The sequence below is a fragment of the Taudactylus pleione genome, unplaced genomic scaffold, assembly GCF_031769625.1.
Source record: "Taudactylus pleione unplaced genomic scaffold, aTauple2 ptg000015l, whole genome shotgun sequence".
NCBI classification, from domain to species: domain Eukaryota; kingdom Metazoa; phylum Chordata; class Amphibia; order Anura; family Myobatrachidae; genus Taudactylus; species Taudactylus pleione.
This window is the reverse complement of record NW_028284417.1, coordinates 9,907,409-9,934,515: the sequence shown is the minus strand read 5'-3', so window position 1 is coordinate 9,934,515 and position 27,107 is coordinate 9,907,409. Positions and strand designations below refer to the sequence as shown.

Here is a 27,107-nt window from a genome sequence, read left to right as displayed (position 1 = left end):
CACATCAGTGCAGCAGCACAGGACAGTGCTGGGAGCAGACAAGACTAGCGTCGGCCATGATGTAAAGGTGGCACTAAAGGCACCCTACCCTCCTGTATTTGTTAAAAAAACATGCTTTAATTCAGGTGATTACATTAACTTGACTTAGGCCTGATTCAGAGATGGATGGAAATGAAGAGCCACACACAAGCATCTCCATCTAAAATGCTAATGCAGCAGGAGGTGTCAGTAGAAAACAAACACCTCCTTGCTGAATCTGCTATCACCATTGCAACCATCGTGACCATCAGTCGCGATGGTTGCTCCTTTGGCCAGGCTGTGGAAGCTGAAGCTTACTGCAGCCTGACCATGTCCTGGTCATTTGCGAGGCCAGGAAATCTGTGTCCACCAATACAGGTGCTGGACTCTTCTCTCCCAGAAAAATGGGGGCAACATGCCCCTTTTCCAGGAATGGCGGCCACAAATACTGCGGCTTGGGGGTCTGCCAGCAAGATCACAGGACCCGTTCTGCACATGTGCAGCACAGGTCCTGAACATGTGCAGACACCAAAAAATCAGAGATGTGCGCTATCAGGTTAGCGTACATCTCTCAATCAGGCCCATGGTCACAACTGAAACTACCTGTGCACAAGCATGGATATCCAGAAAACCTTGATTGTAAGAGGAAACTGAATAATAGGCATACCGTAGTTTTGAATTAATGAGCATCATTACTTACATGTACTTACCTCTTTTCAGGCCTTTCTCATGCAAATCCTGCAACACCATCACCAATTCTCATAGATGATGTTGGCAGTCAGGAGCACATTCGGCAGAGCATGTAGAGAACATAGCAGAAGCCAACATTGAGGAGACAGAGGAATGGCAGGAGCAGCAGCTCACACCCACACCTCCACCCATCCCAACTGTGTTACATTGAAAAGCTTCAGGTTTATGCATTTAAAGTTCATGAAGGTGCAAACCAAACAACTTACCTGCATCACAACACAATTGTGCAATCTTGCACACACAAATCAAGTGGCACAAGGTACTAGAACCAGAAGGGCAACAAATCTAGGTCGGGTGTATGTTGGACATGACCAATGCTATTCAGGCTCAAGCAGAGACACTTCTCAACCTGGAAAGTGACTATCTGTTCCAAAGAGAAACATTGGCAGTTCCTAGTGCAGCACAACAACCACCCCACCAACAGCTATACGAGCGTCCAGGAGGACGCTCCATTTTAATGGAGGAGGGCCCTGATTCAGAGCGAGCACTCTGGTCAGAGCGTCCGGCTCTGAATAAGGCCCATTGTTCCCAATAACTTATTGCAAAGCAAAGTCACAGGTGATTTAAATTGTGATAATGACCACAGGGAGACATTTAATTTGGGATTTATTTAATAAAAACAGCTTGTTGAGTAACAGATCAATTTAAATACACTTACCATATGCAGATGCCAAAAGATATATGGCAGCACCTCACCTGGGTAGATGTAAGTTCCCTCTATAATGTCAAAATATATTTGATAAATTATTTGAACCCTGTGTTACATATCACCATTTTTAGACTTCGATTTGCACAAACTTACATGTGAAGTACTGGTGTATGATCCTCTCACGAACCTCATTCCACCCTTCCATATTGACTACCTCCAGATCTGAGATCCTCAATGTATAGATTCGTCTGGCATGTACCCGAATGGGGTGCTGTATCTGGTGATGCTCCTGTACCCTCCACCTGCGTTGGTCTTCAATAGTGAGGACAGGCATGTACATCTCATAGAAGTTCAGAATTTCACCATTGCTACTCCCACACAGGTGAAATAGAGTTAGGAGCGGTTTATATAGGGGTTTGTCCCATGTGAGAAGGGTTGATATAAGTTTAGTGTGAGTTTTCATGTTCTTGTAGTCTATTACATTTAATGAATGCAAACCGGCAAACAAACATGCATATTTTTAAAACTCTGGCAATATTACATTTACCCCCTTATGTCCCATTCTGTGTCACTTGAATCACTTGTACTTGGGCCTTTTAGGTTTCACACCTTTTGACAATAAAATGGAATTCTCAGCATTGGTCTCAACAGGTTTACACCCTTAAAACTGCAGTAGCTTGGCCCATACAATCTCTGTTAATAGCTTGGCAACGTATAACTCAAAGGCTTCTACTAGAATATCTTACCTGGTGTAAAGTTTTGCAGCATTGTCATTGCATCTGCCCCATCATCTACTTGGGCGCCTATTGAAGTCAATTGCTGAGATATAGATAGCATCCTATTTATTCATATTTATCAATTTTATTTTTGGCCAGTTAGCTTAGTACCATATAGAGTGCACCTCAGGTTGATTTGTACCATTAAGCCTTCATCTTTATAAGATGTCTGCAATGCTAACCATATTTTCAGGTCTGTCACCTTCCTGTGAAGAACAGAATACATGTACTGTTCTACCTATGGTTCCCATGGCCTTTTTCACATCATCTGGGTTGGAATTATCACCAGAATCACTAGTGAATATCCATCATTTTCCCTGCTTTAATTGCATCTGCATGTCGAATTTCCATGAATACAAATTGTGTACTGAAACCATAGGATTTCTACTAACACTGTCAAGCCACATCTCTTGGCTTAAACCATACTATAGGTTGCTCTTGGCATCAGTCTGGCATGTACAGTATACCACTGTTCTCTAAAACTGCCACTTATGCTACTCTTGCAGAGTTGGAGGCATATTCAGACACAGTCACCTCTGCAAGATACTGTATACAAAATGCATTTACTGAAGAGGAGGGGTGCAGTTTACACTTGTATTTTTGGAAATACATCCAACTCGACATCAGCCCCTGAGAGTTTCATTGGTTTTAATGATGCAATCATTTACATTTTTGAAGGAAGAAACACATTTTCACCCCTGTAGCATAAGCAGTCGTAATAGTTTTATTTTGAAAAAAAAAATGCTTAATTCTGTACCACTATGGCGAAGTGGTACAGAATTTAGCAGTGGTTGAGGTTTAAATAAATAAATCCTCGTTGCTTGGTTCTGGGTCCTCCTGAGTCTGTGGTTCGCCAAACTCACTTTTTTGAGTAATGTTGCATTAATACATATTGACTAATTTGGGAATACATGTCTTTTTCTTTTTTCATTCCAAGCAAAGTCTTAACAACATTAGACAGCACCTACAGATAGGCAGCACATTAAGAACAGCACAATATTACAGAGAGTTAAAAATAATTTGAAACTGAACAGAACAAGCAAAGACAAAATACTGGACACTCCTGATGTCTAAATGCAATAATATTAATAAATTATGCATAATACTGTGAAGATAATGCTTAGCCCTTTTGCCACTCAAGCTTAGCTGTTCTAACCCATAGATAGTCTTATGTGCTAGCTGGAAATCACTTAAGCAAACAACTAGGAAGTACTGTACAGCTGTACTTTAATTCTATATGTGACATGTAGGATAATAATAATCCAAATATCAAATGCGAGAGGGTTCACAGCACAAGGAGACTATTGAACATATCTACTCTAAAGTCTATAGTCAGTGATTTCTTTGGAGCGATTTCCTAGTCATCGAGCCACATTATGTATTCCTCTGCTGGTTGGGCAGAGACTGCTTTTGGCAGGTTCAGTAGACAAGGTAACAAGACTTGAAGAGTCAATCACTGTCATTATCCCAGATCTACATAACAGGAGCCGTGATGCCTCATCAGCACAGTTCCAAAGTAGAGCAAGCCAGAGGGTGAAGTTCCTTTTTTTAACCCCATCTTAATCCCATGCTGGTGTGGCTTCAGCAGGGACGGTCTTTAGAAAACTATTCTATGTGTGATCGCTCCCCCTCACAGCCATAGGAGACTGCTGTGGCTGCTGCTCAGCAGCCACAAGAAGTCTCCCACTGCAGCTCAGCACACGCTGTGTGCTGGGCTGCTGTGAGGGAGCGGGGGGGGGCGGTGCCGGACCCGGGCTCCTGCCGGACCCCTCAGGAAGCCCGGTAATGGTAATCTATAACCACCCCCCCTCTCGGCGCCCCTGGTTATGAGACCGCCAGTCTCAATCCTGACTGCGTAATCCAAGCAAGGGATTTAATATAGGCATCAATATACCGACCGATCCTCCTCTCTGCCGGGTAAGTATACACTTAGCCTGGGGATGGGGGGTTACTCATTGCGTATGCAAATTTTCCAAATTGACGTCATGGGATGAGATCGCTTGCCAAGGCATAAGCACACCCACTTTGGCTATGCGAGCGATCGCTCTGTGTATGCAGAAGCCCATTAGAGTATGCAGAGATGCCCACTAGCGCACGTCATCTCAAGGAAGTGCCTTTAAACATTGGTACATCGAGCACCATCGGAAACTAACGCAGCACTTGCAGTTGCTTACCCTACCGCAATCACTGCGAGGACTTCAGTGTAAAAAAACAGGCAAGTGACGTGGATCATGACGCTGCCTGTTAATTATGCAAGCCTTAAAAACGGCGTTGAAACACTCAGGCATGCCTGCGTTCGCACCTCCGCTACCCTGTTTTTAATGGACTGCCCATGTTACCACCCACAAACGGCTTCTCCTGTCACTCACTCTGCCTGGCTCTTTGCTGGGCGAGTGTGTGGTATGCGATTGCAATGAGTAGTTCACGCACGCACACTGCGATTCATGCGCATGCGCGTACGCAGACCATCGGGCCACTTGCGAGCATCCTACGCTTGCGACCGGGTCTGAATCAGGCCCTATAAACCTGATATTCTGACACAATGCTGAGCCCAATACTAAAATATGTTTATTGAAGTCCTGTGAGTGCCTTCTGTTGTGTTATATATTTATATCACTTCCTTTGGAATGTAGCACTGAAAACATTAGCTCCCAGATGGAACTTATCAGGTCATACATGTACCGCATGAGTTTCTTGCTAAAGTTATACAGCATTTGTTAAAATATGCAAATTTTATGTAACATATGATATTAATTTAACCACTTAACTAGCTAATATTTTTTCCAAAAATGCTCATAAATTGTAAGTTTTAATGATTGCATTAGTTCAAAAACATCTATTTCTAAACCAAAACTATTTTATAAAAAAAATGTAATTGTTTTTTTTAAACACATGACATTAATATTGATTTTTGACATTACTAACAGAAGTATGCAATTACAATGTTAGTTTTTAATGAGACAGTCACCCTACCCAAACAAAAGACAATAATGTATAAAAACACAATAAAACAAGTGGCGCATTTACTAGTGTTGTTAGTGGAGCAATTGTAGTATTATCATTATTGTTATTGTCAATTTACAGGGTGATGTGCAGTGCTGAACAGTGGTAAAAACAGTACTTACATAAAAGAGGGACATTATTTATTTATCAGTTACTTATATAGGGCCAGGATTTTCCGTTGCACTTTTCAATTGGGAACACACAGTAATAAAACAAGACTGGGTAATAACAGACAGAGGTAAAGATGGAAAAGGTACTTGCTCACAAGCTTACATTCTATAGCGAAGTATGCATTTATACGCAAGGATAAATATGCCTATTGCATATTGGCCTAGCCAGATTGCAGGGGTTCTTGGTGGGTTGTATGATCCAGTCACACAGGAATGTTGGCCTAGGGTTAGCAGGATATGAATGTGAAGAAAGGGAAAATATGTAGTCATACTTGCCAATTCTCCCTGACTGTCAGGGAGACTCCATGAACTGGAATCGGTATGATTTACCGCCGGATCCATGCCCGGCGGTTGGAATCCCGACAGCAGCATCTCGGCAGAGGAGGAAATCCCGATCGTCAAAGGTAAGTATACTAACCTATTTCTACCCCCTAACCCTAACCCTCACTTAGGGGTGCCTAACACTAACCTTCCCCTCCAGTGCCTAACCGTAATCCCCCCTCTAAGTGCCTAAACCTAACCCCCTTCCCCTAGCCTAAACCTAAGTCCCCTGGCAGTGTGCCTAACCCTAAGTCCCCCCCAGGGATGCCTAACGCTAACCTCCACTTCCCCTAGCCTAAACCTAACCTCCGGGGGGGATGCCTAGCCCTAAGTCCCCCCCGGGAACCCTAAACCTAACCCTCCCCCCCCTGTGGCTATCCGCGCTCGGTGCCCGGCGTCCATTCGATCGGGATGCCGGGCATCGGGCTCCCGGCGTATGTCTAATGACAGGCGGCGGCATATCGACGCTTGTCTTTAGACCCTTGCCGGGATATGACAGTTGGGAAGCCGGCTGTCGGGATTAGGTCCGCCGGCTTCCCAACTGCATACTCCTGAAATAGTAGCAATCTCCCTGACTCCTGAAGAGTCTAGCAATCTCCCTGATTGCACCTTACCCCATTATGAAGCTGTTATATAAATAGAGATATATACATTCAAGTGGGATCATTAGTATAATCTCCCTGCATTAGTTATAAGCATACTTGCCTAACTTTTGCTTCTCCTCCCTGATGGTTCGAATAATTAAGCCCCGCCCTCATTGTGACAAATTGCCACAATTGGCTTAAATGTAAATAGGGGTGGTGCCTAATGACGCAATTCATGGAGAATTGCATCATTAAGCCCCGCCCCCTACATGGGGACCCACGATCGCCGCAGAAATTCTCCCCATTCTACCCACTTCACTAGTTGACTCCGGTAGCAGCTGTCAAACAGATGACAGCCTGCCGAGTCAGTGTTATGCTGTGTTGTTTAGCCTGCCAGGTGCTGTGTTCGTGCGCGTGACATCGTGACATCACACGCACCAGCGTATGATGTCAGTGTCACATGCAGAGAGAGAGGAGCTGGGTAACACCGGGGAATAAAAAAAGAAAAGAAAAGAGGTGCAAACTGGATGTCCGGCTGTGCCTGCCAGCTATTAATATTACATATTATATATATATAAATATATATATATATACATTTGATATTTAGCTACCTGCTATATTTATATATATATATATACTCTATATATAGTGCTATGCGCAACAATTATGCTATGAGGAGCAGGCAGAGGAGCATGCAGGTTGAGGAGAAAAATGTAAGTCAGAGGGGGCAGGGGAAGGGGTTGGTTGGAGTGACAGGGGGCTGAAGAGAAAGGGGGCTAGTGTGACAGGGGGCTGGTGTGACGATTGGGGATAGATCCCCTTCAGTAAATGTATCCTGATGTCATCAGTTACTATCCATGTGGACATCAATCAGGAATAGTAACCTGTGGCGAGGGAAGAGGAGCGATTCGCCATGCCCAAATCGTGGCGAGCGAAAGAGAGCCCGTGATGGTACAAGTTTCTAAAGTGACAGCGCTTTAAGGGCATGGAAATGCACTTCCGTCCTCACTCCACATCACCTCCAGGTACATTAACTGAAGGGAATCTACACACAACCCTGGTGTGACAGGGGGCTGAAGTGACGGGGACTGGCGTGACATGGGGCAGGAGGATGGAATGACGGGGCAGGAGGCTGAAAAGGCTGTACGGGACACAGGACAGGGCAGGAGGTGACACATGGGGCACGAGTCTGGTTGAACCTCTTTTGTATGATGAAAACATTGGTTACATTTCTACCAGGGAGGATCAATTTCTTTCGAGGTTCCCCATTGCAGAGAAACCACCATATAGATAAGATGTAGATTTATTAAGTACACACAAAACTGGAATTTATTAGTGGAAACGAGTAACTTACAGTACCTTGCAGTGCAGGGAAAGGACATGGTTTATATACTGTACCGTATATTGCTGCAGTAGCGATTAAAACACTCAGAATAAGCAGCAGGGAGTTAGCAGTCAAGTGTTAGGTGCCCTTGATGGGAGTAATGTGTAGAAGGAAGCATAAGTAAGGAGAAGCACATGAGAGAAGAGGTCCTCATGAGAGCTTACAGACTAAATGGAGGGGCAGACAGACAGGCGTGACACAGAAGGGATAGATAGGGAGGAAAGAGCATGAACTGGGTTAGGATGAGAGCTGGAAGGCTTTGATGAAGTAGGTCTGATAGTATATATATAAGTGAGCCACCAGGTCCCCTGCTAGTCTGCTAGCATCTACTGAAAATGTGTCTAATATGCGACACTTGTATATATTATATATATATATATATATATATATATGTGCACCTGAGTCTGTATATCAGTCGCAAGTGTTGCATATCAAATAAATCAGCACAGCCTGCTGGTGTGTCCTAGTGGCATCACATTATGACTGAGATGCATTTTTGGCCAAAAAAGATGCCAGCAGAGTCTCATTGGACCTGACACGATGAGAGGGACTTTTTAGCGCGACTGCAGCAAAGATGTGCAAGGACACATCTGTATATATGTGTATATATATATATAGATCCACTCATCCGTCACTCTCCGTGTATAGCAATTTAATATGACCCTAATGCCTCCACAAATGTAGTACTTACAGAAACCCCCAATGGTGCAGCACTCAGGCACCATAAAAAAGTTCAGACTCAAGGTGATATTATCAACTTTTAGTTTACCACTTAAAACTGTCTTCAGTATCCTGAAGACAGTTTGAAGTGGTAAACTGAAACATTGATAACATCACCTTGAGTCTGGACATTTTTTATGGAGCCTGAGTGCCACACCATTGGGGGTTTATATATATATATTATAAGGGCAGAGTCGTACCCTTATATTAAGGCTGCATCTAAGCGGTGGGTGCTGGGTTGATTGTGTAAAGTGTGGTGCAAGTAAAGAGTTAAAATATTGCCTTTTGCTGTGGAACTACAGTTCCCAGCAAGCATCCCACGCATGCTGGTACTTGGAGAATACAAGTATCAACGTGCAGGAAATTACGGGCTTGCTGGTACCTCTAGTTCCACAGCAAAAGCAATATTAAAAAACCACAGAACACACACCGTAGAAAAGTAAAATTTTATTAAAACATACATGCACACACACATGTACTCACACATGCACACACTATCTCATATACACTAATCTAATCTGCCTGTAGCCAATCTGTCCTCTTCTCCAGTAGTTAATCCAATGGAGAACCTGTAATAAAAATTCCATACTCACCTCCTCCTATGCGTGGATCTGTCCTCTTCGGGCAATCCAGGGTCTTGGCAAAAAAAATTGCAATTACGCGAACCCTCGTACATTAGTTCTAAAAAGAATGAGAGTTATCACTGCACTCTCCCTTAATCTGTGTATAGTGTGGAGTAATAGAAGTTCTGTATAGTGCTGCCAGCAAAAAATTGTGTATATTTCCAAAGACACAGAGATGGGCTATAAAGAAAGTTTTATAATTTTGCTGGCGCAAACATACAGATATTGTGCTGATGTAGAGATATACCGATAATTCTCTAGATGGTGGGTGGATAAGAAAGGTATAATGAGAGAGAAAAGAGAGTGGTATATATAGACTTGTATTTTATGCTAATAAATAATCATATGATAAAATCAATGTAATTGTAACTCTGTATGTTGTGTTTAGAAACACTTAGGAATAGGAACACGTCCATTAAGGCGTCAGCCTTAATGATCGTAATTTCATTGCTTTTTGGAGTTTGAGTGGCGGAAATCATGTCTAAGCAGCCTTAATGAGACATGTGAAACCGTAAGTATATATATATATATATATATATATATATTAGGGGTGAGCGGGTTCGGTTTTACTCGGATTTACTCGGATCTTTAAACGGCATTTTATTGGCTATCGCCTATCATGTGTTTTGGGTAGCCAATATAATAAATCCGAATTTGCGGTAAAGTGGCGATAAGAACCGAGTAAATCCGAATAAAACCGAGCCTGCACATCCCTAATATATATATATGCTCCAACTGCTCAACACTCCCAGAAAATAGAACACAACTTTATACGGTGCCCTTCCTGAAGTATTAATGAAGGATGCAATGTATGGACGGCATTCGTTACTGTAACCTTATAAATATACGGAGACTTTCACTCTGATATCACTTCTAATGTTTCATAGAATTAATCTCTTTTATCAAGACATTTCTTGATAAAAAAGATTAAATCTCTGAAACGTTGGCAGTGACATCGGAGTGAAAGTCTCCGTATATTTATAAGGTTGCAGTAACGAATGCCGTCCATACATTGCATCCTTTCTATGTATATATATATATATATATATATATACTGTATATACAAAAGTATATTCTAAAAAACACTATAGGTACACTTACATAATAACATTTATCAAAAGTAACGGCATTCATTGTATACAGGAACTTCTCTCCTCGGGTACACACCAACCAGTAATTCCAAAGTGGGGCATGTCACATAACAGCCAAAGCACCACTCCCATTCCCTCTCCCTAAAAAATCACATTTTCACCAATGCAGTACCTTTCAAATTTGGTTTAGCAACCAGTGGGGGAGATGTACTAAGCTCTGGAAAGTGATAAACTGGAGAGTGATAAAAGACCAGCCACTCAGCTCTCAACTGTCATATTACAGGCTGTGTTTGAAAAATGATAGTTGGGAGCTGATTGGCTGATGGTTTATCACTCACCACTTTATCACTTTTCAGAGCTTCATATATCTAGCCCACTGTCTGATACCAAAGGCAAATAATTTTATAATTGATAAATGCTCACTGATGTTGAACATCGGTGGAGTAGGTCTTTGCATGTGCCTCCATAATCTTTGCATGCGCATTCATGGTCTGTGCATGCACAATTGGGGCCCATCAATCATCATGGGTTACTTTAAACTATCGACCATCGAATGGTTACCCCAGCCATGGGCATCTCTAGATCTACTTCTCTTGAGCTGCTTACAGGTTCACTCGACAGGGAACATTTCCTGACATTTAACTCTTCTGCATTCTTGGTATCAGAGATTAGAGCAGGAAAGAAGTGCAATTTTTCAAAGGTTAGTAGTGTAAGGCAACTAGTAGATCCAGCATCAAGTCCACAATAAACGACTAGGGGGTATATTTACTAAAGTGAGGGTTTTTAGAAGTGGAGGTGTTGCCCATAGCAACCAATCAGTTTCTAGCTATTATCTCCCAGAAGGTGCAAGATAAATGTTAAGTAGAATCTCATTGGTTGCTATGGGCAATATCTCAATTTCTAAAAATCTGCACTTTAGTAAATATATCCCTAGAGGTCTAAAAGTCAGTGAAGACACAGAGTAAATTGGACAGGAATAAGGGCTCTATTTATGAAGATTGGCTAAGTGTATGTGAAATCTTTTCACATCTCTTGCCTCTCTACGTTGAGAACACCTGGTGGTTTTTCGGAAGATTTACAGATAGATACTCACCTCTGCAGTGATCCAAAGTACTAAAGAGGGACCCAGTGATGTGCCAATCCCAGCAAAAATAATTGTAAATGGCAATGACCATTAAACAGCAAAGTGTATGTGCGGCTACAAACAGTGTAGTAGAGCGCTCACTGACAGTACATTACTATGCTGACACTGATACTTGTAATTGAATCTAATTGGCTGCAGTATACTGAAAGAGGTGGTGCAATGGGAAGAGGCAGGCAGACAGCAGTCTTCACTGCTCCTTCTCCGAACAAGCCACATAATGCCATCCTGAGATGTTGGATTGTTTTTGCAAAGAGAAACAGAAATCAGCGCTTTATGTCCTTCTATGAATCACTCTCTTCCTACTACTGTACAGTATGTGGAAGTGATCAAGGGGTCTGTTTATCAAGCAGAGAAAAGTGTGGAGAAGTTCCCCAATGTAATCAATCAGATTTCAAGTAGCATTTATCAAGTACAGTCTATAAAATAATAGGTAGAAGCTGATTGGTTGCTATGGGCAACTTCTCCACTGGTTTACTTCTCCACACTTTTCACTGTTTGATAAATAGACCCCTTAAACATTAATCAGGGGCACCAGTGGGGAAATCTTAGACTTCTCCATGTGAAGCCGCTTTACTGAGTAGGATGAAGAGGTGAAAAGCCCTGTTATCACAGGAGGATTGTGAAACAGTCATTGTCCTGAAAAGATAGGCTCACTTTTACAAATAATATCTCTTTTCTAATGTTTTTGTCTGTTAGATGCAAGCTACAGGAACAGTCATACTGTAAACAACAATACCTGTATTGTAAAAATGTACAATATGCACTTCTCATACATGCCAGCCCCTTTTGCTGCATCATCAACCCAAAGTCAACAGGTTTAAACTTGTGATGCAGAGTGGAAAAGGGCCCAATCAATTGCCAAAGTCCACAGTTGCCAATTATCAGTGAAATTTATAACAGTAAAACATACTCATATTTTTACCTGTCAGTAAGAAAATAAAGATCTGTAAAAACATGACACTAGAAATAAGCAAATTGATTTGAATTTCCCTGCAGAGCAGGACATTTCGTAGAAAGTTGGCAATATAATCTTTGTGTTTGACAGGTCCACAGAATGTACATTTTATACTTTGCAAATTCATATATAGCCAAATTCATAGTCTGTGATTAGAACTGGGACAATGACAGCTAATTAATTCTGCCTACAGATGTGATTGGAATAGGATGAACTCCAGTCAGAACAAATTCTGCATGTAATACTTTAGACAAAATTCTGTATGAACAAATGTGCAAAATTTCACAGCCAATTGTGTAATGAGGCAAATATTCCACAGAAATTAAAAAAAAAAGTTGTTCATCTGTACAGGACAACATTTTGGCAGTACTAAATAATATATAACATTCATCACGTTAGTGATTTGGGGTCAAAAAGGTTAATGAGTAAAAGTTTACAATCTCTGGTCCTATCTGTCCTTTAAATGTTTCTACTTTCCCTTTCTGATCAGGTTTACAGTTATGTAGACTGTCAATAATTACTTTTTTTTTAAACCAGGAGTAAAATTAATTTTAATGACCAAAAATTACCAACCAATTAATAATAAATAAGTCAAGTTCAATGAACTTCATAGGGTCACGATGACCTGGAGCGCGTCGCATGCCGGCTGATTGGTCCGGCTTCAATGGCACTTGGAGATGACGTCATCTCCAAGCGTCCACTTCAACGCCGGAAAAGCCAGGTCAATGCAGACCCGGCTCCGGTGTGACCGGCGCCAACTCGGGAATATCCTGGGTTGGTGCCGGGGAAATTCCGGGTCTGATCCGGGTTGGAACTCTGTTCCAACTCCGGGTCAGACCCGGAATTTTGGTGTAAAAGCGGTATTAGAGAGGGTATTGCCTGTGGTAACTTCTATTTATGTCAAGAAAACAGATTAATGTTATTATATAAAACAAGAACAAAAACTATAATGTGTTTTAAAGTATTCTGGCCCTCATTTAGAGGCGGTCGCAAGAAGCGACCTCTCGCTCTGAATGAGGGCGGCCGCTTGCTTTTTCTAGTGCAGCCTCCTGGTCGCTAGCTAAGCTGTGGGTTACCACCCACAGCTTTGCGACCGACCAGATTGATGGTCACGATGGTCAAGACCATCGCGACCATCGGGGCTTGTGACGAGACCCTAAGGTTGGGTCTCGGCAACCACAAGCCCTGGGGAGCTTCCGGCTCTGATCGAGCAGGAAGCTCCCCACTGACATCACTGCTGATGTCAGTGTGGCCGCCCACAAAACGGCAGGCGTTTAAGGAACGCCTCCGTTTGTGAAACCACCCCCCCGCCCCGCATACAAAACGGGCCGAGCTGTCGATCAACATCGACAGCCGGCCCTTTTGTAGTGAGCTCCGGAGCAAGAATGCTTCTCTCTCGCTCCGGGGCTTGCGCACGCGCAGTGCAGCCGGTGTGCGTGCGCAGGACCGAAACATCGACCCAGTTGCAAGCACGCAGCGCTTGCGACCGGGTCTGAATGAGGTCCTCTGTCTTTTGGAGCTGCACCATTTTAAGGACCTTTTGGGAACAATACAAACTATATTGTATAATAATGAAAATACTGCTTTGAAAAAGGAAGAATTTCACCCAAAAGCTATGGGATATAAATATACACAATCAAGTATCTAGAATTGTATTAGAAAGCTGAATATGCAGACATAAAATACTACCAATATTTCAGTCCTCCTTCCTTTTCAACTATTTTGTATTGGTTGCAGTATTATTATTAAGAGCAATGACAGTGCTTACACACATCCCACAAATATTCAGCCAAACTGACACCACGCTAGGATGCAGAGAAGATGCTGTCTACAGTTCGGCTGCCTCCCCCACTGCACAGCCCTTAGTTGCAGTGTTAAAAGATTCTGTTCATTTCCCTACACCCCCCTCCTCCACTCCCACACCAGCGTCTATGTCAGCTGCAGCACCGGAGGAGAAGTACTACTACTGCTGCTGCTTGGTAAAAGAGAGCACAGACAAGACAGGGGAGAGATGAACGGCAGCTTTCAGTACTGTTCCAGCTACACGGCGCTGCTCGGGTCACTCAGCTGCACAGAGGACTTTGAGCAAGGTTATCTGGAGCAACCTGTAAGCTGGGAGGTAACACATCAAATTTACTCTTCCAGGACAAGAAACCAGATACAATTTAGAAAGTCTGCAAGAGATCCTCACACACTTCCAGACAAGTTTTGCTTTCTGGGACTGCACCAGCAGTAACTACTTAAGGCTGGAGAAATCAGGACTGAGCTTTGCAGTGATCTCTCCAGGACACCTTGAATGAGCCATCACAGGGAGAATCAGCCTCACAAGTGATTTTTGGGGGAAGCACAGACTGTTGTGAGTGGCAACATAATTTATGAATGTAACAATGGATGTCCTCTGTGCCTGAGAATGAATTGTACCAGCACAAATAAGGTGATTTTTAATATCTCTATCAATTTTACATTTAAATCAGCAATAATAACATAATTTTTTCTCTATAGTAGGTTAGGAATTAAAAAAAAAGGAATGCTATATTTTTAACTGATGGTTGAACTAGCTAGCTTAAACATCGGACGATAATTCTATATTTGCCATTATGACCGTGTGATAATGGCTATTTAAACTCTTCGATGGATTCTCAGTGGAACCTGACCTGAAAACAGATGGAGCCAGCCGTGCTAAACTAGGGTGCATTAGGATTACTCCCTCATACTATTTCTTTGAAGGTGCAGGCAGCATCCAGGTGTTTTTGTTTTATTACATTTGTAATTCTTTATATAACTTCTTCATGTTTTAGCCATTAAAAAAAAAAAAACAGTACAATAAGCACAGATTACCTTTGTATTTTTGGCCACACAATCCAGGGCATGAAGACATGTTCTACCATCAGGGATTTTTAACCTTTCATTTATATCATAATGAAGGTGCATAAATGTGTCCAGGTCCCTGTAGCTTTGCGTTAGTTATTAGAAAACCCCTGGGGGTTTCATTTATGCTTTAAGCTACAGTAGCTGACTGCTGAAACTCCGTGATGGAGCCACAGACCCATTGCCAACCAACTGCTGACATTCTGAATGTCTCTCAAACCAATTACTCCCATGATGGCACAAGTTGCATTACAGGTCTGGACAGCTACGGAGAGGAGTCTGGGCTGTCCTTCTGGAGCATAATCCTCACCATTATCTTGGCTCTCATTACTCTTGCCACTTTCTTGTCCAATGCATTTGTAATTGCAACAGTCTATCAGACCAGAAAATTGCACACTCCTGCCAACTATCTCATAGCTTCTTTGGCGTTCACAGACCTATTAGTGTCTATTCTTGTTTTGCCAATCAGCACCTTGTATACTGTTACTGGTAAATGGACTTTGGGGCAGATTATATGTGATATGTGGTTATCATCTGATATCACTTGTTGCACTGCATCTATTCTCCATTTATGTGTCATAGCCTTGGACAGATACTGGGCGATCACAGATGCAGTTGAATATACAAAGAAAAGGACTCCAAAAAGAGCAGTTGTAATGATAGCTCTGGTGTGGGTCTTCTCAATATCAATTTCTATGCCCCCACTGTTCTGGCGTCAATCAAAAGTGGAAGATCTGCCAATGTGCACCGTCAATACAGACCATGTTTTGTATACTGTTTATTCCACTGTTGGGGCATTTTATTTTCCGACATTGCTTCTAATTGCCCTTTATGGTAGAATCTATGTAGAAGCCAGATCCAGAATTCTGAAACAGTCTCCAAAGAGCACAGGAAAAAGATTGACAAGGGCTCATCTAATTACTGACTCTCCAGGATCTTCCTCTGTCTCATCCACCAACTCAAGGGCTCCGGACTTGGCAAGTGACACAAGTTCTCCAGTGTATTTGAATCAGGTCAAAGTTAAAGTGTCAGATGCTCTTCTGGAAAAGAAGAAGATCATGGCTGCCAGGGAGAGGAAGGCTACTAAGACATTGGGAATTATACTTGGAGCTTACATCGTCTGTTGGTTACCCTTTTTCATCATCTCATTGGTTATGCCCATTTGCAAAGACGCTTGCTGGTTTCATCCTGCTATTTTTGACTTTTTCAACTGGCTTGGATATCTTAACTCTTTAATAAATCCAATAATCTATACAATGTCAAATGAGGACTTCAAGCAAGCTTTTCACAAACTGATACATCGTTTTAGCTGCCCATCATGAATGTAGTCCCCATGTACTACATGATGCTACACGAATGCACTTGTCTGGGTCTGTTAGCTCAGGTAAGATGCTTTCTCTGGTTTTATATCATAGGTGATTTCTATTGGAGTTCTGATAGGGTTGAGGTGATCAAACCTGGCAAGGCTGCATTATTAAGGTGTGTGCACTGGGTCTGTGCACTCATTGCCATCCTGTACATCATGTCATATAACAGGAGAACATAGCATTGTACATGTCTCTGCTAGTGCCTGTAATGTATGTGCTTATTGGATCGATCAGTAAATTTGTTTTCCAGTTAATGGAGTTCAATCTGAGTTAACTAAACCGATTTGCTTGTGAAACATCTAATTGAGAGTCGATATACAAACTGCCTTTGATATATCTGATTTAGAAGATAGTGTAGATCATTAAGTAGACAGTAGTGATATCAAAATAAGGAGGCAAAAACTGAGACAGGGTTTTTTTATGTTTTCTTTATCAAATGAAATCGAGCAACGGTTCATATTTAGCCCTTGATGTTAATTCATTTGCGGAGTTGTTTTATTAATGCAAGTATGTATAATTACATTTCATTAACTTCACTCACAAACTCATTATGTATATCCAGCCTGCCGAATGCGACTTGCACAATACAGTATCTAATGTATACTTGATGGAGGTTAATAACATTAATTACAGTCCCCTCCAGGTGCCCACAAGGTCTAATATGCGTGTGTGTCTTCAGAGGCCACATGACCTCTATGTACTAAACCTTCAAATTCTCCCCCTCTGTCCATCCAACAGCACTTTGCTTTGCATGATTTTGCACAGCTAACGCCACTTAGCTAGTGGACATTTACTCTCTTCATCGTTTTGACAATCACTTGTTCCTTATTAAATAACATACACGTGTCATTAGCGATGAACTCCCATACAAATCATATAGAAGGCTGATTAAATCATAGTTCTTTTTTTATTATATACCCAGTTTTGACACTTTATCAATAATTCTATGAATGTTTTCCTTTTGTCTGCAGAACCCAGTCGATATTGTAAAGAATCACTGCCTGAAACTCTCTATCCTTGAGTTGTCAGACTCATGAATGCTGCTGAGCACAAACGTCAATACATACTGCCATCCTACTGTTCAGCGCTGCATTTCACTGCTATATGACTCTAGCAATGATGCTGCTTAAATTTTCACTCATGTCAAATGCAAAGAGTTCATCTTCAGATCAATACTTACAATTGACATCTGGATTGGAAAATTTACTTAGACTAATATTTCTGTTGTTTGCTTTTCACTTTATTTTAATTTACACCATTGCCTTTTTGGCATAAAGGATTCTGGGAAATTCCTTCCATGCGCCCTGTAGGGGTGTACATAGTTGTTATGTTTTTTTTTGTCACTAGTATTAATGTGTCTATATGTATGCTTGTAATTTATTTCTGTAGAGAAAAGGGTTAATATGATTTTAAAGAAATGCTTTAAAGATGTGTTGCAGTTTGCAAGTTGCCCATTCATCTCAGCTTTCCTGGCAAATGTGGTGTGCAGGAGTGTGCAAAGGCTATCAATCTGCATCACACAGCAGTCATACATCCTTACAATGTAATGTTGGTGAATACTGTATGTATTATTGTATCATCTATTTGATGGATATGTAACAGAATGATCTGCCCTTTAATTGATGACTACAACCTGCTTTTATCGTAATGTGAAGATATGAAAGTATTTTCAGGAAAGTCAAATGATGTATTAACATGTCTATGGGTTGGCAAAATAGTTTTAATACTGAAGTATAAAAAATACACAGTATTTATAATTAAGCTATAAGTGTTGCACACCCCTACTACACCAAGCACAGAGAATGTATGGTTTTTTGCTTCTATAAGAAATAAACCTACCTAAAATGTATTTTATTGTACACTGTCCACAACTTCAAATGACTTTGTTTCCAAAAAGTCATTAACATGCAAAATAAATGACTAGAATTCTGAATCAGATCAGTTTATTTTATTATTAAATGTATTAACTGTCACTCTAGAGTATATAAATGTATTTTATAACCATGGGCACTGTGAAAAAGGTCTAATTCAGAGAAGAAGCCATAACATTGATTGACACTCGTTAGTACTGTTGTGATATAACTGTGTTAGATGTCCAGTTTTCTTCGTCTGTACTACTAAGTACAAGTATGTTGAATGAGTAATACACAGATTATTATTAAATATAATAAAACAAAAATATATTTCCATTATTTTAGTAGAACTTTCTTCTCTCTTGACCTCCCAGTGGAGTTTTAATATTAGTTTCAGTAAAATATGTGTTCAAATTGATGAGTGCCATTATTTGTAAGACGAGTCAAGTGACAGTGAATGGCATATTCTGTTTGCATTGACTGCATCACCATCTCAGAACAGATGCCATTCTTTTGTAGACTGAAATAATATTCTTGATAATGTAGTCTCTGAATTTACAAACTTGTGATGTCAATGAGGCTCAGTGATGTCACCAATTCCTGATTTATCATTATGCTGAATATTGATTCTATATACAGAATGGCTTCCTCCACTGTATACATGTCACAGGCAGTGGCACCAGAGGTGGGGCTGCAGCGCAGTCCAAAATTCAAATAGGGGCGCAACACCAACTGTTGGTGAGTCCTGGCTGGTGCTGTTTGCAGCTTTTTGGGGTGGCAGTTGGTGTGGCTCCCCTATTTGAATTTTGGACTGTGCTGCAGCCACACTGGTCACAGTTACAAAAACATCTAAGGCCTGATTTAGAGGTGGACAATACCGCATCCACTCTAGCACTTTTTGACAGAGTATTGAGTTTGATAATATTCTACTTTCAGCCTACCCTTTGTGTACTAGAGTTGACCTGATTGTGCAAGCCCTGAGATGCCCACCTTCAGTGCCCAAGCACCTTGTAACACCACTTGTGTTTCTTGACACGCCACCATCGGCATACCATTGTGTACACCATCATCACTTGCACCTGCCTTATGATAGTTGCAGTTTCTAAATCTGGACATGGTTTCTGTGTAAGCGGCTATAGGTCTATGAACGTAGCCTCTTTCACTGACACACCCGCGACAATGATTTTTTTCCTTCACTGCAGGTAACCTCCCAGTCACTACCCAGGAACGGCCATAATTTTGGCTCTCAGATTCTGATACCATCAGTGCCATATGCAATAGTATCTTTGTGCATACACTGTGTATAATGCATGCGCTGTAGGTGGTTTTGGAATATTTTATGCATTTGCAGTAGTAAATAATTGTTCAAATATGTCAATATCAGCATAGCCTGTGTTTTGCGTGTACCTCTAAATCAGGCCCTTAATCAGCAATTATTTTCCTTAGGACTTGCTTAAACAACATTGATTTTAAACCAGTACAGTACTGGTAAATTCTGCTTCGATAGAAAATACAATCTCATTCCATATAAAATATGGGTTGCCAAACCTCTTTTAGGAAGAATAAATCATCACACACTTTTTTTGCAAGTGCAAAAAATGCAAATCGGTGGTAATTCATCTATGAATGTATTATAAATGGCTTGCAATTATGTAATGCATTTATAATTCATAGGTCATACATTCAAAACTGATCATATATTACATAATATGTATTCATTAACTTATATGACCTGTAGTACCTCATTCTGAGTATTATTTTATATCCATATAGGATAATTAATTGGTGTATTATGTATTTGTTATTTTCTGCAGTCACTGTTGGTTTGAATAAAAAAATAAGTAGTCCTGTATTTAAAGATGCACATATTTTGAGTTAATTGCTAATGTAAAGGTGTGAACATCTGTTACATAATTGAACAATGTGCTATTTTTCATTCCCCAATTTTAGAATAGTTTAAAGAAAATGTAAATAAATTCAATCCAAACCTGATAAATATTAAACAAGTGCTGCTAACACATGTACACATAATTGCATTGATACAGTATGATGCAGAGTTACCTAGTGGGTAGTGGGTACTAATTACCGGGGCCCAGTGGGGCCCAGAGAGTTGTGGAGAGGGAAAAATATCCTCTTTTGTTCATATTATTTACCATTCATTTTCCAAGGGTGTGGTCATGCCTCTCAGATTTGACCTTGCCCCCTTGTATCACCCTGGCCCACAGTGTCTTAATCAGTGGTGTAGCAAACATGAGACTCACCACACACCCCTTATGTGTCACCAGACACTACTACATGCCCCTTTTGTACCATCAGACTCTAACACATGCCCCTTTTGTGTCATCAGTCTTATCCACATGCTTATTTGTATATCCTGTACTGTGGTCTCAAAAGATATTGGAGCCAAGGTCTCACACAGATATTGGAGCTGATGGTCTCACACAGACATTGGAGCTTTGGGTCTCACACAAATATTGGAGCTGTGGGTCTCATGCAGATATTGGATCTGAGGGTCTCACACATATATTGAGTTGAAGGTCTCACACAGATATGGTATTGAGTTGAAGGTCTCACACAGATATGGGAACTGAAGATCTTTCACAGATATTGGAGCTGGGGGTCTCACATAGATATTGAGCTGTGGGTCTCATGAAGATATTGGAGCTGATGGTCTCACACAGATATTGAGGCTGTGGGTCTCACACAGATATTGGAGCAGTGGGTCTTATATAGATATTGGAACTGTGGGTCTCACACAGCTATTGGGAGAGCAGAGAATAGGGATGCTTGTAACAGCAGCCTCCCCATCACACACACACACACACACACACACACACACACACACACACACAAACTTAACGTATGCTCTACCCTTGGGCCACCTCAAGTCCTCTGCCGTTCACTCTCTACTGGTTTCAGTCTAACCAGCAGTATTGCATTGTCATTACATCACATCCATGATGCTGATGGGAACATGTGATCAGTGTATCTCTTAAAGCACCTGGAAGAGCTACTGCACACCACCAACTGAGTAATGGTCCTGTGGGGGGCCCCTGGTCACTGCCCTGTTTACTCCCCCCATTAATCTGGTCTGCACCTCTGGACCCAGCATAGGTGCCAATTTTCCGCTGGGGAAGCAGTCGCTCCCCCAGTACCTTTCCGGATATACCAATGGTCTCAATGGCCTGCAGAGCTGTAAGTAAATAGGGCATACTTTGTTCAAAAGAAACATGCATTGAAAAAATGGGTTCTCTCAAAATGTTACCACATCTGCACATGTACCTGGTTTACTTCTAGTTATCATCATCATCATCATCATCATCATCATCATCATCAGTACGGACTTGCCCTACCATATACTAGGTGCAAAGGATAAATCTCCATACAGGCATATTTTCACTTATGTCCAGCTTGGCATAGCCTGCATTTGTGTGAAAATGCCCTCATTGAACTGTGCCTATGTGAGAACGCCCCATCTGCCTCTTGAGATCTAAATGCATCACATGTAACAATTCTGAACATACAGTATACTGTGTGAATTCACTAAATGTACTTTCCAGAAATGGGCCTACTTTCAACTCTGCATTATCCCCAATGACTTGATAAAGGTTAAGTTCCAATGTCATTACTTCTAATAAACAGTGCTTTTTTGTGGTGGTACACAGTAATATTTTTAATTTTGTAATTTTAATTCTTATAACTAGTTCCAGAAACAGGAAGAAATCAGTGATACAATTTCAGTAATTAATCAAATAAGCATCTAATCACTTACAGTACATAGAGTATGGAAGGGAGTATATATCCTATATCCAGTTGTAACTTTAGGTGAGTACCTGCATCTTTTTTAATAGAAAATAAAAACACTGACAATAAATGACTTTTCAACATTTCATTGTTGATTGGAAACACTTGTATGTTTGATAATTGACAATGTACATAGAAATTGATAAGTGATAAAGTATACAGTATTTCATAAAGAGTTGGGTATGGGATGCCGGCAATCAGGATCCCAGTGGTCAGAAACCCGATGCCAGCATCCCGACAGGGTTAAGATACCGACAGCTGTCGGTAAGTATCTTAACACTAAACCTAACCCTCCCTCTCTGCACCCTAAACTTAACCTCCCCCCTAGTGCCTAAACCTGACCCATCCCCTAGTGCCTAACCCTAACCCTCCGCACCCATTGCCTAACCCTAACCCTCCTCCTAGTGCTTAACCCTAACCTAACCCCTAACCATAACCCTCCCCCTAACCCTACTACTTACCATCGGGATGCCGGTGTCAGGATTCTGACTGGGCCGGGATTCCGAATGGTGTCGGGATTCCGGCACCAGCATTTTGAGCGCTGGCATTCCGCATGCCAGGTTATAAACTACACCCCTCTGATAAGTGACAAAGTATAGAGTATTTGGATTTTTTTGAGCAGTATAAAAGCACTTGACCTACATTCTTGTTATTTCTTTTTATAGTTACAGGAATCTCTGGTGACTTCAAATATCCCTAGAATTTGCAGTAGTGAGTTCATTATACCATATAAAATGTTAAATAAATTATTCCATAGACAGTATAAAGGGGAAGTAACTTCCCAATTACTTTAGTAAGCTGGTAAAAAAATTAAAGTGTTTATTATTTATTAAGTTGAATAAAGCCCTTTCTCTAGTGTTTTCAATGAAGTCAGAGGGCCTGATTCATTAAGGATCGCTATTGCAGCTCTGTAATCGTATGCAGGTCTGCTGCGAAAATATGCTAATGAATGCAATCGCAATGCCATCGCACAGCCAGCATAAAGCAGCCCACTGCCGCCCACTACCTGTCCATCACTCTGTGATGGCGCTACGTGGTCTGTGTGATCGCAGTGGTGCCTTTGTGGAACAATCGGCCATCTGTGTACGCTGTTGCAATAGAGAGCCTTAATGAATCAGGCCCAGAGGTTTTTCAACTTTTCTCAATTTACCAGCACATTAACAGCAGAGAAATCAGAGGTGATCCACTGCTTACCTTTGTCGCCATAGACCTCTATGGGGATGGAGACTTGCCACATTTTAGATACCCTATACTATCTATGTATGAAGCTCAGAAAGACTGTGTAAGCTCCCCCTGGGACAGAGCTCAATGGCCATGGGTGACCATACTGTAGGATAGAAGTAGGGTTTTTAGAAAGAAGTCCCAGATTGCTATATACAGAAATATGGTGCAAAAAAACAGTGAAAAAGCTACATTTAAGAAATAGAAACCTTAATCAATCAATAGCTGTGTCTTAAATTGATTTATAGCTTCAGTATGGTTCACCCTGGTGACATTCATACTTAATACATTTTGTGTTAACTGATATATACAATTTAATGGTAGCATAACCTAAAATGTATTTGATCAAATATAAAGACACATAATGTAAAAAGATGCTGGTTTTTAAAAGACAAAATAGTTTTACAATGTATTGCAACTTGTTAAATATAAGCTACTATATTAGTCTCTGCTGTCACCATTGAGTGGCTCTAAGTATTCAGTGGCTCCACATGTTGCCTTCCATAGGGTTGGTGACAGAAAGCTAATAGAGTATTGGAAAAACATCCCCCATGATCAAAGATTTATCCAATACATTTTCAGTTCTGTTAAAGTGTTGCAAGATTTGGATATGTATTGTATGTATTGGTGAATGTAATGCTGTTAACTCAGTTATCTTGCAGAAGGAGTAAGTGTTTGGCATTTGGCTGATTTAGCCTCACAAATAGGATAGTGTCAAATGGAGAGATGTATCAGATCTTCCATAGAGGACAAGTGGAGAAGTTGCCAACAGCAACCAATTTGTGTCTACAATTTGAAAGTTGACCTTTTAATCCTGTTGACCTATTAACACTGTCGGTCTAAGTCACTGTTGACCGATTATCTTTTAACCCTGTCGACCTATTGACTGTCGACCTTCTGTTTTTGACCTATTGTCTGTCTACACTCTTAATGTAGATCTATCATCCACACCCACATCATCCACATGGTTGGAACATGTGACAATGCCATCCAGCTGCGTCCCCTGGTATTTAAGGAGGAAATCTATATATATTAGTGACATGGGGGGTTACAAAAGGGTGTGTACTTATGGACACTGGTGGGTGGGAGGACTCTCCAAGGTGGTGAGGAAAATGCCAGTAGAGTTCTATTGCCCCTGGATAATCTGTTAGCACTGGAGGCTGGGAGGTACAATTAAAATGATGGCCTTTGGAGATGGAAGGACACCCCCAGGAATATTTTTATCAAGAAAATTGTTAAATACATTTTTTTAAATACATTTTTAAAATCTTATTCTAAATTTCCTCTACAAAATCGCTAATCTTTAGGTATGCAGCACAATAGCTAACCTTTTGGTATTCAGCACTATTTATATGATAACACATTTGCTTCTGTTGTTATTCATTCCAGCAAGTTTGAGTTTGTTTACTTTCTCCTTAGCAGATGTACAACAGGCAATATGATACAGGTAACTTTGTCTATCCTGAAGAACACACTTACAGAGAGGGATTCCCATGTACTACCTGCTGCTCTGCTCTGCTGCTGTCCACTTTGCTTTGCTACCCTTTGCTCTGCTAATCCCTGCTACAGTATATTTAGCTGTTCTCTGCAGAATATGGAAGGGTATAGACAAGGGCCTTTGTACGTCAGGACACAAATACTATACATTAAAAATAATAATAATAAGATAATAGTACATTGTAAAGAATACTGATGCATATATATGTGTCCTGATCTCTGCCTTGAGTACAATTAAGGTTCTATCAAAATCTAAACAAAAAACAATAAAATGTTATGAAAAACAATAGCTGATGCCTTCACTGATCCGAACAACAAGGATTTGCGTATGACTAAATAAAAAAAATTGCATGACAAGTGACATACATAATGAATAATTACTACTGACATATCATGCAGTTCAACTCAGCACCCCTTGCACTAGATACCATGATTTCTGTATGATCAACAATATTGGGCTCATTACAATCACAGTAACTAGCCCCTAGTCTACTTAATGCTAAGCTAATTGTTTTTTGTGGGGCAAATAAATGTGTGGCTCACTCAGTCAACCAGTTTTGAAAAGTGTAGGGGCTTTTCCTAGTTAATCTGGCAAGGTAGTGGCAAGGAAATTAAATAGCTATATGCTACTTCTTCAGGACCCAATAGACCGCAGTAACCCATTATTACAATATTACACAAAATAGGTCCAATTAATATGTTGGCTAGAAATAAATATATCAGTACATTTTATATCAATATATTTATAATGACCAATGTACGTAAATTCCCACTCCTAAAATTAAATACTTTTCTCTCATCCAGCACCAACCGTGCTTTTGCTATCCAGTGAAATATTTAATCCTCTGTCTTGATTAATCATATTCCAAAGGATAATTTAATAAATAAATAAAAAGACAGTAAAAGCACATTATAAGTAATCTCCATCCCAATTATTAGTGAGGTCCAGTGTTAAATGAATTAAATCCTACTCTCCATATCTGAATGGCTGGATCAGTAACCAAACATAGGAGGTTACACAATGGTTTATAATTTAAATATGTGAAGTATATTGATCTTAAATGAGAAATAATCTTGTTAAATACAACAGAACTGATTTTGTAACAAACCTCTTATGAATACAGCTACGACTTTACTAAATAACCAAATGTTTTATGTATGAGAGATTAAAAGTGCTCACAAACAAAAGTATCAGTTCATTATTATATTTATTAGCAGAAGTGAAATCTTAGTATAGTCTAATTTTTACTGTTGGTACAAGCAAATCATTGAAGCAACAGCTTATCCTAAACTACTAAGGGCGGTAATGGATCCCCCAGGGCTATCCAGTTAGCCCCGAAGTGCAGCTCGACACCTGCACTTATTGTGGGGATATTTTTGGGACCTGATGTGTCCTGAGAAAAAAATCCACGAAGAGTGCTGTTTTTCCCTACCGCAATGGTGAAAACACAGAGTTACGTGAGATTATTACGTATCCTATGTGCTTTCGGCTGTAATATCCTATTATTTCATCTGAAATAATAGGTTAGGGAGAAAAAAAACATCAGCAAAAATGGAGATAATCTGCGAAAAATCCCTGTTTTTTGCTGTTCGCGGCTAATTGGATACCCCCCTAAGTCTGAACAGGTTACTCGATAAAATGTGAGAAATAACGTTATATTATCCTTGTATATTTTACTTTTGCAAACTTTATTGACAATTTTATTTGTGTGCAGTATTATTTATTGGATTCATTTTACATAACTCTAATGAATTTTTTGACTATGCAATTTTAATTATGGTTTGGTATAATTTTGTCTACAACTTGTTTTGTGTTCTTTTTTCCACACACTCTGCTGTACATTTTAGGATATTATCAGTTTTTGGAGTTAAACAATAAACTCACTCTGGACATCATCATTATCAACCAAGTGTAATGAGTGAGTATGAGAAGTGATGTGTGCAGAATAATGCTTGCTTAGTTATCCACATTATGATGAGCAGCATCCAATGTGTGAAGTGAGATGAATTATAAAACATGAGCTAATGCTTTGATTTTGCTTTATTTAGTACTGTAATACTTTACCTTATCCTATTTCACTAATCGTAAGGCATTGAAGTAATTTTGAAGCTAACAGATGTTCCGGTTACAATATAACAAACTGTACAATGTATTTTTACAATATAGAACACAGCATAACACTGCAGTAAGTAGCACCAGTGAGAAGTGCTTTCTACAATGTATCATGGCAGCAACCTCTACTGAACTGTGAATAACTCGTTAGTAGTAATCAGTGATTCCTGATGATGTGAATTTAAATCACATAAAC

The 27,107-nt window shown here is 40.4% G+C and overlaps 1 protein-coding gene across 1 annotated transcript; it reads left to right on the top strand.

Annotated features, from left to right (window-relative positions):
• Positions 1-14,021: 14,021 nt before the first annotated feature.
• HTR1B (5-hydroxytryptamine receptor 1B) lies at positions 14,022-18,558 on the top strand. Its single transcript, XM_088470526.1, has 2 exons — positions 14,022-16,440; positions 17,395-18,558. Exon 1 carries the CDS (start codon positions 15,221-15,223, stop codon positions 16,376-16,378), a length of 1,158 nt encoding a protein of 385 aa, XP_088326652.1. The 5' UTR covers positions 14,022-15,220; the 3' UTR covers positions 16,379-16,440; positions 17,395-18,558.
• Positions 18,559-27,107: the final 8,549 nt, after the last annotated feature.